General features: G+C 46.4%; 1 protein-coding gene across 2 annotated transcripts in view; it reads left to right on the top strand.

The window, feature by feature from the left end:
• Positions 1-18,294, top strand: part of ELL (elongation factor for RNA polymerase II) — a 225,870-nt gene that overhangs the window by 98,602 nt on the left and 108,974 nt on the right. For both annotated transcript variants that reach the window (XR_014972352.1, XM_085639498.1), the window contains exons 6-7: positions 1,234-1,358; positions 16,239-16,332. Coding sequence is in view for 1 of the 2 variants with exons in the window: in XM_085639498.1 (XP_085495624.1) it covers positions 1,234-1,358; positions 16,239-16,332 (219 nt within the window). In the remaining variant the exon portion in view is untranslated. The remainder of the gene's footprint in view (positions 1-1,233; positions 1,359-16,238; positions 16,333-18,294) is intronic.

Genomic DNA, 18,294 nt, shown 5'->3' with positions numbered 1-18,294 from the left:
TTTCCTGCTGACTATGTGGAGGCTGTTGTAGGTCTCATTAATAATTCTGCAGCCATGTGGTACTGCACAAGCAGGATGAGGTTTGGTCCTAGGCCATGTGCCAACCACCATCAGTTTTTGGAGGGGACCGGAGCAGCCGAACAACTTTCTAGAGCCCGACCTCTTAGAGCTCCTGAATACAAGAGCAGACATCTGGCAGATCACAAGTGGTGACTGCAGCCCTAGGTGGCATGGGCGTGTTCGATCAGTGTAGAGACCCCAGGCTAGATATATTTGCCACCAGTGTGTCCACAATTTTGCGGATTGAATTGTCTGTGAGGCACTCTTTAGGAGACTCACTTGTGCAGGAATGGAACAAGGGACTTCTGTATGCCATTCCGCCCCTACTTTACCTTCTCTGAAGATCATGAATGGTGGGCCCAAGACATCCTAATGAACCCAAAATATCTCATCTCTCAGGAGATTGTGGTACTCAGAACTCCTGAGCATGAGCAGCGGTGCTTTCATCAAACTGCCAGTTAGAATATCTCCTGTCCCGGCACCTTGGTAGGGTCCTTCATCCGAAATTCACAGCTTGCACCTACATGCTTGAAGATTGAGTGGCAGCAGTTGGTTGCACTTGAGGTGCCATTTCACGAAATCCATCAAATCTGTGCACTGGGCCAAATTTGTTTTGTGGTGTGGTGCAATGCTTGAATCACTGCCCCCCCTTACAAGCTAAGCTTCAGACATTCTTTTATTTGATCTTTCTTTAGCCCAGCAAGGCCTAGCATTGGACACTGTAAAAGTGCATTTGTCAGCATCATGGTGTCACTAGTTTGCTCCTGAGCTTGGGTAAGATTTTTTTTTCAGTTTTCACTACACAGGTGACAAAATTAAAGTTGGTTCTAGTTTGACCATTCATATTGTTTTGATGGGTAATTATCTTTTTCTGTGTAGTACAATTTGCTTGAATTGCTCTGAAGGTGTTTAGAGCATGCACCAGTCACAAAAGTTAACGCAAAACATCTGCTTAGTTTATAGTGCATCAGATCAGGCAAATTTCTGTCTTACAATGATTTTCAAATCCTATTCAGTGAATAATCAAACCTGTCTGACATGGATTTAGTACTTGTTTATGTACAGTTGCATGGCCGCTTCATATTTTGCCACCTATGTTGTCCTGAGATTTACCTGAATGTTAAATCTACCTCCATTATTTTAATGTTCAGCATGGTTTTTATTTCGTCACAGGTGGCCAACCTCAGTGCCAAAGACAGCACCTATACTTTGAAAGATTGCTTTTATAAAGATGTGCAGAAGGACTGGCCTGGATACTCCGAAGGGGACCAACAGTTACTTAAACGGATACTCGTAAGGTAATTATATTGTTGTGCTTCGCTGATTTTCACCACTGACCCCTTTCCTCCTGTGTGCAGAACCAGTGCAGAAAGCTTTGCTGAGATCAGTTTCTACAAAACAATTTCTGATGATTCTTCTCTCTGCATTACATCCCTCACATTTGAAGAGATCTTTATCTGGAGGCTCCCTCACTGAGTTCCTCAGGATAACAATGTGGTCAGGAGGTCACTGGACCCCCTAGTTAACAAGCATGGTGATAGGTTGACAATTTGTAACTCTACTACTTTTTAGATGGAGTCCTGATCTAGTGAATGGAGTTCACTTGACAGGCAACAGGGCTTGGCCCTTTTAAGTTCATATTCCTTTGGTACTAACTTTTTCATTTATTAACGTCTTTGCAGTATTACAACAAGGCTTGCTGTTAGGCATAGGATTGTTCCTGTAGCGTTGGATACACATTACCAGAGACATTTATACAGAATTAAAGAATGATATTACTTCTCCCCCTGCCCCACTTTGCAAACACCAGAATAGTCAAGAGAGTCCAAGCATCACTGTGATACATCAATTAACACGAATCCCCTGCCTCCAGCCCTCAAATACGTACTTTCAAACATACTTTACTCCAGGGCTTCCTGCGTGCCCACAGCTTCAGTTCTAAGGCGTGCGGTGAAAGGTTCCTATATGTCCACTGGTCTAGCGTGCTCAGGCATGAGTTCCCAGTATGTATTAAGCTGTTCCTGACAATACGTGGCGATCTGTATACATGCAGCGTGGGCAGCTGCTGGGCGCCGGCCCCAATGCATTGCTACTTTGCGCTTTGCTAGTAACAGAAGTATTGCCACCAGCCGGTGGCGCGCCACACGCCGGGCGCATTCAAACTCCAACCATTTACCGCATGCTATTACCGCGGGCGGTGCCGCCTCAGATCAAGCCACTCCAGGCGATGACAGCGCATGCCTCTGTCGCGCGTCCACAGAATGGACAGCGCGACTACCCCATACTCCCCCCCCCCCCCCCTTCCCCTCCCCCCCTCCTGCCGCTGGTGGGGTTTCCCATGGGTCGAGCGTACTACACGGAGCGGATGATGCACGTCTGGTCTGAATGTTCACTTATGGATGTAGGTTCCCTATATCTTGACGAGCAACTGTAAACCTTTGAGGCGTTCAAGGAAGCCTTCGGCCTCCCTGGGGGGCAGTTTCTCCTACACAGGCAGCTCATGGAAGACTGCCATAAACTATGGCAAACGATAGATACTGAACCCCCTACGCACCCTGTGATTCATGCAGTACTGCAGATGGGCCCCGGGCGCCACTTAGTTACATGGATATATATAGCCATACGGACCCTTCAGCAAGCTGCCCTAATACCCCTTCGGGAGCAGTGGGAGATGGATTTTCGTAGGCCATTACACGATAGGGAATGGACACCTGCATTGGAATTCACTAAAAAAGTGTCCCGTAATTATCGCTTTAAAAACATACAACTGCATATACTGCACCAAGCGTACCTTACATCGGGAAATTACAGAAGTACTTCCCTGGCAATTCCTTCACCTGTCCCAGGTGCCCGGAGCCTAATGCCTCCTTTCAGCACATGCTATGGGATTGCCCGACACTCCACAGCTACTGGGACAAAGTCCATACCACACTTAGGACAGTCACGGGACTCCCAGACCTATACACATGGGAGGCTAGTGCCCTTGGAATCTGCAAACGCCGCAAAAACATGAAAGTAGAAACGCGCTTTGCGTCCTTGGTGCTCCTCCTGGCAAAACAGTGCATCACTATGCATTGAAAAGCCCCGGGAGGCCCTCCCCTTGCGGCATGGGTGGGTGCTGTTAAGAAATGGGGCGCAGCCGAAGAGGGACAACTCCGCACGGAAGAGGTTAAAAATATTTGTAAACATCCCATTTCTATGCCTTGGGCCATACTACTCAACTCCTTCACACAAGAAACACTACCGACACCTGGATCTCAGTCTACTGGCTCTCCGGGAGCGCTCGTGGTTCCTGCAGCTGCCTGGGGCGACTCGCGGAGGGATGGGTCGCCCGACGGGTTGTGGTTGGCGGCCGCTAGCGAGTCATAACTATGTCTCCATGGAGATGCCTCCGGCACTATCCCTTCCCCTCCTTTTCCCCTGCGCAAGCCTGCCTAGCTGCCTGCCACAATGTACCGATCAGGCGATCACCCCCCATCTGCAGCAGTGTGCGACACAGTGTACCCCAGTTCTACACCCCGAGTTTAAGTTTATATTAAGAATGGCATATCACCATCCCCACGATATAGTGCTAACACAGAGAGCACGCCTTACACCCCAGCATACACCGAAGGCTGCCTCGCTTTGATGCTGACACCACTCCACCGCTCGTCCTTTAGACCCATCATTGACGCTGAGGCTATGGGAGGATTATAGACCACGATGTTACCTACTCTCATGACAAAATGTATAATGAATGTGAAATTTTTCGTGTCTATCAATGCCATTAATACTACTGTGATGTACGTGAATACAAAAAATGCCATTCAAAATATATATTTTTTTAAAAAGGTGCTATCTACTTTTACCTCTGCCTTTCTTTGGGGTGCCACTGGACTGTGCACACTAGACCTAATTTTGGTATAGTATATACAGAGCCAGCTTCCTACACCCAACCTTTGCTTTAAGAGCCCTGTGTGCGACCAGTTTTAGGGCCGCCCACACTGAGACGAGGACAACCGTATCCGTGTCATTGTGGGCTAGATAGTCCACTATTGTCTTCTTGAGTTCTGCTACTGTGTCTGGTGAATGTAGTAGGGTCTCGCACAATCGCCAAGGTGGGGTCTGAGTGTGGGGGTGTGCAAGGTGAGAGTGAGAGGGGCGTGGTCAGATAAGGAGCGGGGCTCAATGTTGGAGGCCGTTACTCGTTCCCATACTGAGGGGGAGGCCAGGAAGTGGTCCAGACGTGCGTAAGTCTTGTGGGCTGCAGAATAAAAAGTGTAGTCGCGTTCGGGGTGTAGCGAGCGTCAAACATTGTGTAGCCTGCATTCGATGAGCCAAGTCAACCCGGCCGGAGATGGGGACACAGTGTTCCCTGTTCTCTGACCCAAGCGGTCCTATTCAACATTGTGATGAATGCGAAAGTCCCCACGCACCATTATCGCTGGGTCTGGGGAATGGAGCACCTTTGCTATGGCATCAATTATAAAGTCTTCTTGTCGCTTATTTGGGGAGTAGAGCAAGGTGATAGTGAGATGGAGTGCTCCAAGTTGCAGTCGGAGGGCTAGTAAGCAACCCCTGACCTCACAGAATGGGCCTAGGACCTCACAAGAGAAGCGCTTAGAGAGAAGAATAGATACCCCACCTTTTTTTTCCCTTTCCCTGATGACCAAAAGTGCTGCAGGAAACCTCTTGGTTTGCATTCTGTGTGTGTCTTTGGGAAGTAAGTGTCTCCCCTGGATCAGGCATATGTCCCCCTTGCAAGTGTTCTAATAAAGAGAGGAACGCAGCTCTCTTAACTGGTTTGTTAAGGCCTCAAACAGTGAGGCTCATTAATTTAAACTCCAGCTGGTCGAGGTGGGGGGATGGGTTAGTGATTCATTTGGCAGACTTGGAGAGAGACAGTGGCCAGCCTGGCGCAACAGTTACATATATATATATGTGTTCTGCGATACCCTGGTGCGGCCTTTCGAAAGGGGCAAACCCCCCACATCAACCCAAACAAATAACAACAACAAATATAGAGACAGTAGAGTCCATCATAAGAGGAAGAAACTAGCCAAGGCTGAACAGGATATCAGAGACAGGCAATGCACTGCAACTCCGCCCACGCCCCGCTAAACGTGACCATTTTTTTCAAGAATTGGCACAGTAGCTCACCGGATTGGCACAGTAGCTCACCGGATTGGGGGGGGGGGGCGCCTTGCTGTCGCCAGTGAGGGAGCACAGTACCTTAGATCTTTCTTTGGCCATGGCGGCCAGGTGTCTATCTAGCTGTAGACCACGGACAGCTCTGTGGCGCTCTTTGCTGGGGGGGAGTGGCAGGAGGGGGGGGGTTGTTTTCCGTTGGGGGCCATCTGGAGTCCTGGACCTCAGGGTCCAAGCCGAGAATCTTGCACACCTCCATCAGGGAGTGTAGCTGATATGTCTTGCCATCTACTTTAAAAATAAGACAAAAGGGATGGTCCCAAGAGTAAGCAGTTCCTTTAGACCGTAGGTGGTTAGTGAAGAGTTGAAACTCCTTTAGTTTCTGCAGCATGGAGGCTGCGAGATACTGGAACAGCTGCGGCGAATGACCGCGGAATTGTGGTTTCTGCTTCGTTTTAGCGGCCCTGAGTATTGCTTCTTTCTCTCTGAAGTTGTGGACACAGACCAGGATGTCAGCTGGTGGACAGGGAGGTGCCAGGGATGGACCCACCCGGTGGCACCCGTCTATCTTGATGTTGTCTGGCGCGTCGTCGCTCAAGATAGTACTGAAGAGGGCCTGAACATAGCCCTCGAGGTCCTTGCCCTCCGTGCTCAGAAGGGCTGCCCCGAATGCGGACGTTGTTTCGTCTGGACCTATTTTTTAGGTCCTCTGCATGGGCCTACAGATCAAGTTGTTGACCCCGGAGGCGGATGATTTCCTGCTGGAGGGCATTTATTGTAGCTCCCTCCTCAAGGGCCACTACTCTCTCCCCTACTTCGTCGATGTCTCTGCGCGCTTCTCTTAGCACCAGTGCCAGGTCCTTTTTTACTGTCTGCAGGTCCTTCCGCAGCGTAGCGCACTTGATTACAGAAACTCATGGGTAACTGAGCCCGCAGCACAATCTCCTCCGCAGGGGTGCTTCGATTCGTTTGCCGCCATCCTCTCTTGTTGGGCATCCCCTTGCCTTTTAGCAGCAAGTCGCAAACTGTGCTGTCTTTCTTCGCTTTTGATGTGGCCATCACTCTGTTAGTGTGGGATCAGGGAGCCACTAGGCAAGAGTTGAGGGGCAGTAGACTCCGGTTGCAGCGAGAGCGAGGACCGATCCGTGGTCCCCTCCGGCGGGCACTGCTCCTGTGCTTTCCAGGCATCCCAGACGGCTCTGTATTAGGATTCTTCTGCCTGTCACCGAGCTGGGGTAGTAGTGCTTTACTGTCAGGCACCACTCTCAGGCCGGTCGCCGGGCCTTGAGGTTACTTCAAACGCTTAAGGAGGTACATCCGGGCCCAATCCGCAGCCGCTCTAGTGGTGCAAGGTCTGAGGGGTATATCAGGCTGGAGCAGCCCAGGCGGGATGTCGGATCTTCTTTAGTGGGGGCCGATGAACCCCCGGTCATGTACTCTTCTTGGCACACCGTTTCTGGTTCCCAGGGATGATGTGGCCCATGTAGGGGGTAGGCCTTGGGTCCGCGTGCATCTCACATCCCACCGAGCGCTCCGCCCGTGGGCCTCAGAACGAGTGGCTTTCACCGGCCTGGGAGTGCTACGAAAGATTCTGTAAGCCAGGCGGGGACGGAGTTCTGGCGAAGCACGTCCACTCACAGCACCATCGTGGCCACGCTCCCTGGAGATGAGTTTTTGTTAGTGAAATACTGCTAATTTCCCAATACAGCAATCTTCCTTTTCCAACATCACTATAATACCAGAGATCCTCTTAAAGCTAGACAGTGGTGTTTCCAGTATAGTGAGTTAGTAACACTAAGCAATGAAGGTTGAAGAGTCCTGCTCAGGTGCAGGATCCCGAAGCACTTTCACAAACAATAGTCTGTAGTTATGTTAGGAAAAAACATATATATATATATGAGAAGAAAGGGTTTGCCCACCAGATAGGACGCACATGCAGAGGAACCGTAGCGAGCAGAGAGGCCACTGTGATGAAGCACGTCTCAGCAATCCTGACGCGTTTCGGGCCGACGCCCTTTGTCAAAGGTAAGCTGCTGGGAAATGATAGCAAGGGACCTCCAATATTTTTCCTCTTTTTATTTTGCAGATTCAGCTCAGGTGAGCATTCACGCACAGCATTATGGGATTGGAAGTCCTTATACATCAAGCCCATGTGGGCTGCAGTCATTTCCAAAACAAAAGTTCTCCAAGTGTTCAATGTGTCACTCACCAACAGTAGTTCTCCCCAGTGCTGACACCCTCACCTCTGCTCTGCACAACACAGCCTGCCATTCAGCTGTAACAGACCCGCTTAGAAGCGGTAGTGCATCCCGCGACCGGGCACGGCCGCCATTAATGAGAAGAAAGGGTTTGCCCACCAGATAGGACGCACATGCAGAGGAACCGTAGCGAGCAGAGAGGCCACTGTGATGAAGCACGTCTCAGCAATCCTGACGCGTTTCGGGCCGACGCCCTTTGTCAAAGGTAAGCTGCTGGGAAATGATAGCAAGGGACCTCCAATATTTTTCCTCTTTTTATTTTGCAGATTCAGCTCAGGTGAGCATTCACGCACAGCATTATGGGATTGGAAGTCCTTATACATCAAGCCCATGTGGGCTGCAGTCATTTCCAAAACAAAAGTTCTCCAAGTGTTCAATGTGTCACTCACCAACAGTAGTTCTCCCCAGTGCTGACACCCTCACCTCTGCTCTGCACAACACAGCCTGCCATTCAGCTGTAACAGACCCGCTTAGAAGCGGTAGTGCATCCCGCGACCGGGCACGGCCGCCATTAATGAGAAGAAAGGGTTTGCCCACCAGATAGGACGCACATGCAGAGGAACCGTAGCGAGCAGAGAGGCCACTGTGATGAAGCACGTCTCAGCAATCCTGACGCGTTTCGGGCCGACGCCCTTATATATATGTACCTACTTGCAGACTACTTTAATGGAATTTTGATGTATATATATATATGTGTGTGTGTGTGTATGTTATATATATATATATATATATATATATATATATATATATATATATATATATATATTCACTTAAAAAACCATAGGTTTCATACATGTTATAGTTAGCTGGACATTTCCCTCGTAAAAAACCAATGAAATTCCCCCGTTATAGTTAGTAAAGGGAACTATAACTCAAGCGACCGCAATCCACTGCTGATGACGTCAGATATTACATCACTGTATTTATTCACTTATTTACCCATTTTTCTTTCCTTTAACCTTTAGCTATACATATTTAATAAATATTTATTTTACAGAAAGACACATATGTCATCAGTGATGTAATATCTGACGTCATCAGCAGTGGATTGCGGTCGCGTGAGTTATAGTTCCCTTTACTAACTATAACGGGGGAATTTCATTGGTTTTTTACGAGGGAAATGTCCAGCTAACTATAACATGTGTGAAACCTATGGTTTTTTAAGTGGATTTGCAAGGTTTTTTAAATGCTAATTCCTAACTATAACGTGTGTGAAACCTATGGTTTTTTCAGTGAATTTGTACGATTTTTTAAATGCTAAGTTATGTATTTATTATTTAATTTTTATTAATTTTTTTAAAGGTTTTTCACCGTGCGCGCACCGTGCGCGCTCTGTGGGCGCGCGGTGCGCTTCATGCACTGCGCGCCCACGTTACGCCGTTCGCGTAATTTTCACGGTTCTACCGTGCGCGCACGGTAAGCGCACTCCGCGATTTTTCGTAAAAATATTAAAAACATTTATGGCCCTTGGGGGTCCTTTGGGGACCCCCTGACAATGGCTAGGGGGTCAGGAACTGTCCACCCTGCCCCCTTTTCATGTTCTCCACCTTTATTTTTCACCCCCCTCGGACTGCGAGAGACAAAATGGCGGCCGACACTTCCTGGTTTCGATCGATTCGATTGTTTACTAAGATCTAACAACCAATCAGAATTGCGCTTGTGCACGGCAGGGTGCACTTACCGTACGCGCACGGTGCGCGCCTATAGATATATATATGCTTTTAAATGCTATTTTCTCAGAAAATACTGAACAGATTTACACCAGACCTGCAAAAGGCACATCCCTGACCTGAGGACTACCTCTCTGCCAAATTTCAAGGTTTTCTGTTCAGCCGTTCGGGCTGTAGCGCGGACTAAAGGTCCTATGGGAAAATGCATGGGGAAAACGTGTTTTGGGACCTCCCCTTTTTCTCAGCCCCCGCTTGACGAATCCCCCCGAGACTTTCAGGGAAGGAGCGGAGCGCCCCACCTATTTTGAAAATTTTGCGAGGATTCGTCAATCGACGCAAAAGTTATTCCAAATAGAATGTTGCGGATTTCCTATGGAAACACGGTCCTAACTATAACTATCTACTGGCGACCGCCAGTAGATAATATATATAGATATATATATATATATATATATATATATATATATGTTGTAGGGTGCCCCTTTCAAGAGCTTTTTTAATAGGGAACAAAATTAGGGAAATGCTCCTTGGTAGCAAATTAGTTGACTAAAGTAGCAAGCCTGTCCCCATGAAAGGACAACAGATAAAACACCGGGGGCTATATTACTGAAAGTGCCACCGGGAAGCAATTTGTGTTTGCACCTGGTTCTTGCACGTTGGTATTAGAAAAGCGTGTGCAGATTTTTATGCAGACCCTTCTGCCCTGTGGATTGTGCTATCATAAGGGGCTGTCCCTCATTTGCATTGAGGCATAGCCCATTCAAATATGGGAATCCTTCGCCATTAAAAACATGCTGTCTTAAAGATGTTGGTGCTTTGGCAAAGAAGCCTTTGTGAGGTGTAATGAGTGTCCATGTAAAGGTAGCGTTTACAGTGCTGCACCCCCACCATGGGTGGATAGTAGAAGGGTGGTCTAAGGAGACTGCTGTGGATGAGGGGTACAGTTGCATACAGCATCTGCCTGCGGGTAGTTCCCTGCTCTTCACCAAAGTGAGGCCAGTTTCCTGCCAATGAAAATGGGAGCTATGGTTTTAACAATAGCTCCCAGCGTTCTCTAATGCACCCTCCTTGGTGTGCAGGCTCTAACTATCCTATTTTGCATGGTGAACCCAGCACTTAGATAATGGTGTGCCAGGACACAAACGAAGACAATGCAACGGATGTGTTATTAAGACTCAGAATTGTAGCAATCATAGATGGTAGGACAAATTGCCCAAAAATGTTGTCACAAGATTTGACCCATTTCATTATCTACATTGGATTCCAATTGCAGCTAATAATGTCTAATGAAAAGGTTTCTGGGTTGCCACCTTGCAGAGATTGGGAACTTTCTTATTACTGCTGTGGTGGCAGAGATTTCCTTGTTATACTGGCACCAGGCTTCCTACAAAGGGAATTGTTACCTAGCCTTTTAATGGAATTGATCTGTCTATAAATGTACTAATCTCCAGTACCACGACAAATAGAAAAAACACAGAGAAAACAAATAGGTCTAAGTTACACCCACTGGCAGTGCCAATACTAGTGTGTCCTCTTCCACCACAGTCTGTCTCACTCAACCACTGCTGACTTTGTTTTCTCTCTCCAGTAGACTTTCCACATCATACTCTTACTTCTGAACACCACTTTCCCTGCTCTGTCGCTGGTCTTGAATGCAGAAAAAGGCCTTCTTTGCCCCATGTTGTCTAAAGAAATTAGCTGTTTCCTTGAGATTCTCACAGGTCCCTTGTGGTAGTCCCCAGTGGACCCCAGTTCCAAAAGACATGATTATGGACAGCAGGACTCACAGAAAGCTAAATGACTGCACATTGTTTTAGTCTGAAGTCATGTTTCAAATTAAAGTTTGCTTCATGTGATGTATTTGCAGGTGAGGATCATCAGGATAGCATATACTCAGCACTTGAATAGCTTGAGATGCTTTAGCTCCCATGTAATATGTTTATATTCATTATCATCTGTTACAAGCCTGAATGCTCTTCTGGCTTTATAGAATTTTTATCCAAAATGCAAACCAAGCCACCTAGAGTTAAGTTTAATAATGCCTGACTCCAGATTTTATGTCATTTATGGTTTTCTTCATTTTCCTACATGCAATGACATTTATCAGGCAATAATATTTGGAGGTTGAAGCGTTTTGTAAATGTGTAAGAGATTTTGACAAGAATGTGTGTGGTTAGTTCGCTCTTTGTGTTTGAACATGTGTCTTGTGCTGTATTTGCTCTTACTCTGCTGTCATGTCTTGGGCTCCATGATGATTTCTCATATGGTGCCTCTGGTAGGAATTGCCTACACTGGTGCACATGCATTCTTTGCTAACAGTGAGTGGACGAGTAAAAGCTGTATGCATGTGCCTAAAGCTGTGATGCTTTTCCATGCACCAAATTGCATAAAAAATCAGTAGTAATACTGCAAATCAAAGTGCACTGATTGATCCAGTAAGACTGTCGTTGCCAGTGCAAGTTTACCTGAATAGAAATGACTTAGAATGTTCTCTCCATGAGTCGATGCTTCTCATTGGTGATCCCAACTTAAGTCTCCTTCCATGATTATAGAGGCCACCTGCATCACATATGAAAGCATAAACGACTGCCTAACCACTCTGTTTCTTGGGTGAAGATGGTCGCAAAACTTAACTATATGCAATCAAGTTCTATCTTCCTGGCACTATGAGCCCCGGTTATTAACTGAGTAATGCACCATTGTTAAAGGCCTTCGCTTCCTCTTACGGAGACCTGTATAGTGTTATACATTAATATCCAGCCTTGCTTGTGCATCCACTTGTGCTCGTTGTTTTTCTTTTTTTTTTGCATTAATATTTTCACTTTTGACATTTGAGTGGCTGCATAAGGGCAACCGTTGAGTTCATCGTGCACCAATTTCTCTAGGGTTCCAAACTTTGTTCTTTGGCTCCATGAAAAAAGTTCAAAACCAAATATAATACAATAAATTGAAAAAAATGGAATATTTCTAGCTGCAGGTAGGCCGGAAAAACTCAGATCTAACAATGTCAAACTGAAAACAGCAGTTGACATGTGCAATGCATCAAGGAAATATTGTTGTGGAAGCTTAAAATATTTAAACAGAGCTTAAAAAATGTTGGCTAAGGGAGGTGAGCGCATAATGCAAAGTTGAGTAACCTCTGTCTCCCCCAGAAAACATTAGTTTTTGACCATTTGAATGTATGCATTAGATGGCATTAGACTGAACTTTCTCTGCACGAGGTTCACATCTACAGTAATTCCCCAGTCATGTAAAGCATGTGTCTGCACATCGAGTATTTCAATCTGATGTTACTGTGGTGCTGTCAATAGTACTAGCTCAGCAGCGGTGTGTAGAATCTGCCTTTAATGGTGGGGTTGAATATATAGTTAACAAGAAAGTAATCCGATTCCTGCAAGATAAAATACCCATTGCCATGGTCGGGCTCCAGTTGACATTGCATTGCAAACCAAGGATTGGTTAAAAACCAATGTGCATATGATTATCAAGGCAAAAATCGGTTGGTTAAATAAATTGGCCTCACTCAACACACCAACATGTAGTAAAATAAAAATTTACTCGGTGCCCCTTGTGAATGGTCCAGTGCACCACCTGCTTATGCCCAGGAAGCATATTCCTCACAGTACCTTCTGACCTGAATGGAAAACCGACCACTGTATTAGCCTGCAGGGGTCAACATTAAAATGTTATTTTCCTCTTGATAAAAGCCACTCATGGTGTTTTGTTTCGCCATGCGTGATTCATGCTCTAAAAATAGCAGATGAGAAGGGTGCCTGATGCTGTGCGAATCAAAGCTTACAATTGAGCGTAGGTAATGAGTCTTCAGACCGGAAACACTGACTGGACTTGATTCCAGTCTGCTCTGTCTGCCCTCGTTTTTTATTATTAATTATTTTTTAATCATCTACTTAAGTGTGTGCACAGTCTTTTGGGCCTGTCAGCATTGTTAGCCCAACAGCAAGTCCTCCTGGTGCAAGTTGAATTTGAATTCTGCTCTGGTGCACAGGCCTTGTTGATTTTAAAAGCCATTTACACGACTTTCTCTTCCTATCGCCATGACTCCGTCCCTCTGTATTACGGAAATTTAATTTGGACAATAGGGGAATGCTTTCTGTCTTTCTAAATCCGTTTTTTTCCCTCTATTTTGACGGTTGAGTAACACCTAGTGCTGAAATTGGATGATTATTCTTGCATGCTTAATTTCCCACGATCGTTTGATATATAGGCAAGCTCGGTTTTCCTACATGGTTGCTTTCCTTCAATTACATTTGCAAACTATTGTCCTGCAATGAAACGTGCTTCTTCCCCAAGCAAGTTTCTGTGTGGGTCCACAACCCTTTTTTTTTGTTTTAGTTTATACTGCTTTTCTAACCCGCAGGTGGATTATATTTCCACACGCTGCTTTCAAGTCATGCAAATGGTACCCCTGGACATTTTTAACAGCTGACTTGCAGACCTTCTCCATGTCAGATTGGATAACTGTGCACTATTTCCTACAACCAGGACAGGGCTCCTTCATACAAGTGTGATGAACATGAAGGGAAAAGTAGACAATAAATGTAATTATATTGTAGCACTTGTATTGTGCTTAATACTTGTGGGGTTACCTAAAAGTGAGTGCGTTCATGTAAGAGGCCACCCAACTTCTTCTGTGTGATGTATTTATATTGGGACTTTGGTGATGTTTTGAGGCATGTGAGGTTTGGAGGAAAACTTCAGTGGTGTTGCTGTAGAGTTGGATAACACACACAGGCCAGTCATGCAAAAGCATGAGTTGGGTTCAAACAGCACTTGATGTTGCATACCATCTCCTTGTGTCCGGACAGTTGGTCCCTTGCTGTCATTTTATGGGATCAGCCTGTGTTGTTAACACTGTAGGTTGGAAGGTTTCTTGAGTGTTTGGGTACAGCCAATTTTTTTACATCTTTTGAAACTCCTGACATTTGTAAATGTTTCTTATTCTTGCTGGTACACCGTTACAGAGTCTGTACTGCTAAGGCATCCTCACCAATGCAAGCTTTCTAAACCTGGAAACTGTTAAATGTTTTATTTCAGGATCTTTCTTGGTGGGAGGTAGGGTGTTTGTGTGGTTATCCTGCTACGATTAAGGTCTGAAAGAACACATTTGGATAGCATGTACCTGCATGTATCTACCTCCACTGTAAGCTCGGTCTTGATTAGAGGCTGCTGAGGCGATCAGTGTTTCCTGCTTCAAACTAATTATAGGTTTTTTGTAACTTTTAGGCTTTGCCTGGACTAAGCTTGTTGCTAAAATGGATGTAGCTCTCTATGGATGATTGAGATGCAGCCTACAGACTAAGGGTTGCCAGACCACATTAGAAAACCTGAGGGGAAGCAGTTAAATCATCATACCTGTAGGACCAGCACCTGCAAACACAAATGCTAACTTAAGCACAGCAACCTTGGACACGGTTACTTACATATTCACTTCTTCACACTGTAACCATCGGGTCAGTCGAGTGACCATTTTTGGTCCTAAATCATGGATGAGCTGAGGGGTGAGGAATGCCTGCGCACTGATGGCAATAGGTATACTTCCTGCTAAAGTAGAATTTGCTCGATACCGGAGAGCAGACAAGTCCCCCCTTCCATCTACGCCTCCATAAATAGCTCAGAGGTATGAATCATTGTGTTAAAGAAGAAGGAGCTGTTGATAATGTTGAGGGATACCCTAAAAAGCATGAGAGGACCTGAGGCCGCAGTGATGTGCAGCACACTTCCACTGAATACTGCCAAGCCTCTGGTTTGCCTTATGTCAGTGAACTGAATAATAGAGCCAGAAACTATTGACAAAAACTTAAGTTGTTAAATGTACTGTTGTAGCAGCAATTAATCAAAGAAGTTTTTTTAAAAGAAGAAAAAAATTGCATAGACTAAGAGAGGAATGTAGGTTTACATATCCATTTATAGCATGTACGAGATGTATGAAGAAATGGCCAATACTAGTCGTATATCAAAATTATGGTTGCTCCTGATATCTTCCTTACGTCCCTTTAGATGTTTCTAGGAACCCTGGAACCCTCTGGGTGTTTTAAAAGAACCCTCACTCATCTACCTGAAATTAATGTATTTTAATGAAAGTTAGAGGGTTCCCGGTCAATATTAAGAACACTTGGAGGCTTTTTATTTTTTCAGAGTTACAAAAAAGTTTCTTTGCAATATGAAATGTATGCGTTGTAAACTCTATTCGCACCACTCCAGAATGCCCTTAAACATGAGATGCATACGCGCATACATACCACCAGAACCGACTATTATAGTTGTCCCCTACCTGAATTTGCCTCTGTTTCAATAGACGTCAATAGGTTCCAGAGCCAGTTTTAACATTCACAAAGTCACTGGCACAAAAACAAACCAGCTCTGCAGTAATGCTGATGTCGCAGCCCACCCTGGAAGCATTCCGCAACCAGGGTGGGAACCCCATGATGAAGCATGTCACCTACTAGGTAGGTGAGTAAGGGTTCTTTTAAAACATGCTGCGGGTCCCTGGGTCCCTAGAAACCTCTAAAGGGACGTAAGGAAGAAGACTGGAGCAACCATAAGTTTGATAGGTGGCTGATCCGTTCTACATTTGTATCGGGAAGATGAACGGAACACGACTTTGCCGTCTTTTTTTGTTTATATTGTATTCAAAACTAGGCGTAGCCTTCATTTTAAGCTGGTGAGACAAAAGATCCTCACGCAGCTATTTCATTCCCCAAAGATGATGTTTTGCCAGACGTCATGAATCTGTGGGTAAACCAGGACTAATCTTTCAAAAGCCTGGACTCACTGATTTAAAACATGTTTCTCAAAATTGTTGAGTCTAGAAATTGTAACATGGGGAATTGGATTTACTAATCTGAATTTGACATCTATTTGGGCTACCATGAAAACAGTGGCATAAGATTTCTGCCAAGTTTGTTTTTGATGCTGTGTAAAACGGATTTCATAGAGTATTGTGCCAAGTCTGGTTCTGTTTTCCATTCTTAATAGAATTAACATATTTTTTAGCATCCTTACGTTTCTTCAATTTAGTAGTATGACATTTTATTCTACTGTATTTATTTTTTCATTTATATAAGTATTCAGTCGTTTAGTCACTTCTCATTTTGTTTTGCAGAAAACTGTGTCAGCCACACATCTCGGGCGGTTTCCTTGGAGATGTTCCTCCAGCTAGTCCACCGAAGGAGAATGTGAACTCGTCTCCGCAGCAGGTATGTGGATAATCGTTTTTTAAATTTAGATCATACTCTAGTATTCCAAACAAGATATGTATAAGTTTTAACAAAATACAGGTGTTGGATATAAAAACACTTCCTGTCAGGGAACAGAAGTTTTGTAAAGTATATTCAACTAAAGCAAATTGTCTTATGTATTTTTATTTGAGGATTTCCAGCCCTTCCAACAAGTGCTGTAATTTTCAGCACACTATGGGCTTCAAAAATCTGGTTTTGGAAGACATCCCCAGAAAATATGAGCTAATATGCAATGCATTTGAGAATTTGATAAGCTAGTATGCATAAGCTCACATTATTTACAGTCAGACTGCATGGAGTACTATAGTAGGAGAACTGGACTTACTGGGATAGTTTTATTCAAGCTTTCGTTCTGTGAAAAGATATGATGCAAAGTTTGGACTGAAGGAAATTAGGTTTGATTGATCTGACCTGTGAGGGCGTCAGTGGGATTTACTACTTCCAGAAAGGAAGATTGGTAGAGTGATGTGAGCATGATGGAATATGACCTGAGGTAAATGTATTTTGCTGTTATATCCGAAAGAGACACGTTAGTGATAGATTCCTTACCTTAAAATAATCCCCAGGCGTCAGTCTGGATCCGGAAAGTTTTCTGCTTAGCAGTACCCCCTGCACGCCACCCATGCGCACGGACGTCAGTTCTTTCTTTTTCCGCGCCGAAAGGGCAGATATGGATTGAGCACGTTCCTCTGTCATTTTTTGACCACTTTTTTATTTTTAGACTTTTTGTCTCCTTCTCTTGTCTCCTGGTACACGTAGGGATGCCCGGCTTTAAGTCTTGTGGGTCGTGCCACCCTAATATGTCGGTGGCGGACCCCCATGTTGTCTGCCTCTACTGCCTGGACAACAACCATGATTCCCGGGCTTTGCGGGACTGCCATGCCATGGCCCCGAAGGCATTACGGGAGCGGCGCCGGAAGTTGCTGGAGGTCCAGCACTCCTCTCACCGCCGCTCCGGGTCTAGGGGCCGTTCGCGCAACTGTAGCCGTCGCTCCTCGGACTCTAGGTCTTCACCTTCAGATTCCGGTAAGTGACGCCATAAGAAGAAGTCGAAGAACCGTGTTCGCTCTCCGACGTCCCTCCGTCGCTCCCCGGAGGCGGATGAGGGGTACAGGGGCTCCGCCCCTGTGGCTCCTCTGGAGCCTGGGAGACCCGCGGGAGACCCGCGGCCTACCCGCTATACCCAGGTCTGTCGGCGACTCCCGAACAAAGGCAAGAGTTTCTTGGTGCCTTGGACCGCCTGTTTAGGCCTCGGTCTCCCGCCGGTGCGCCTGCGGGCCCCGCGTCCAGATCCTGTTGACCCAGTGGCACACCTCCGGCGCCAGCCCTGGAGCCACTGGAACCAACGCCCGCGGCTCTGGCCCCGGCGCCACAAGGTGCGACGCCGCTAGCTCCGGCGCTGCCCTTGGCTCCGGCGCCAGCGCCGCCACAGGCACCGCTTATCCCGCCCCTGCCCCGGTTCTCGGACCATTTCGTTCCGACCTGGGATCCTCATTGGGATCTCGTCACTGCTGGCCCCCTCTCCGGCTCCGGTCCTATGCCGCGGCTGGCTCCTTCTACCCCGGAGCCGGATGAGGACTAGGACGGCTCCGAGGACCCCCTTGCGCGGCAGTGTGACTCCGAGCAGGATTGGGTGGATGACCTTCAAGATGCGGGTGAACTTGATGGGTCTTCTGACCCGGGGTTTGCCTCGCCTCCGCCTACGATGGAGGAGGGCGCTTCCTACACTATGGTGCTGCGTCGAGCCGCGGAGACTCTCCATCTCGACCTACCTAAGGTGGCCCTTGAGACCAACCTCCTTACGGAGGTGCTCCAGACGGCGTCTATGTCGTCAGCCGCTGCTCCCTTTCAATGAGGCCCTTACCAAAGTCCTCTTGGGTACTTGGTTGCGGCCGGCCTCGGGTGTGCCGGTGGATAAGA

The sequence above is a fragment of the Triturus cristatus genome, chromosome 12 (assembly GCF_964204655.1).
Source record: "Triturus cristatus chromosome 12, aTriCri1.1, whole genome shotgun sequence".
Lineage (NCBI taxonomy): Eukaryota > Metazoa > Chordata > Amphibia > Caudata > Salamandridae > Triturus > Triturus cristatus.
The sequence above is the reverse complement of the archived record's forward strand: the minus strand, read 5'-3'. Positions and strand labels throughout refer to the sequence as shown.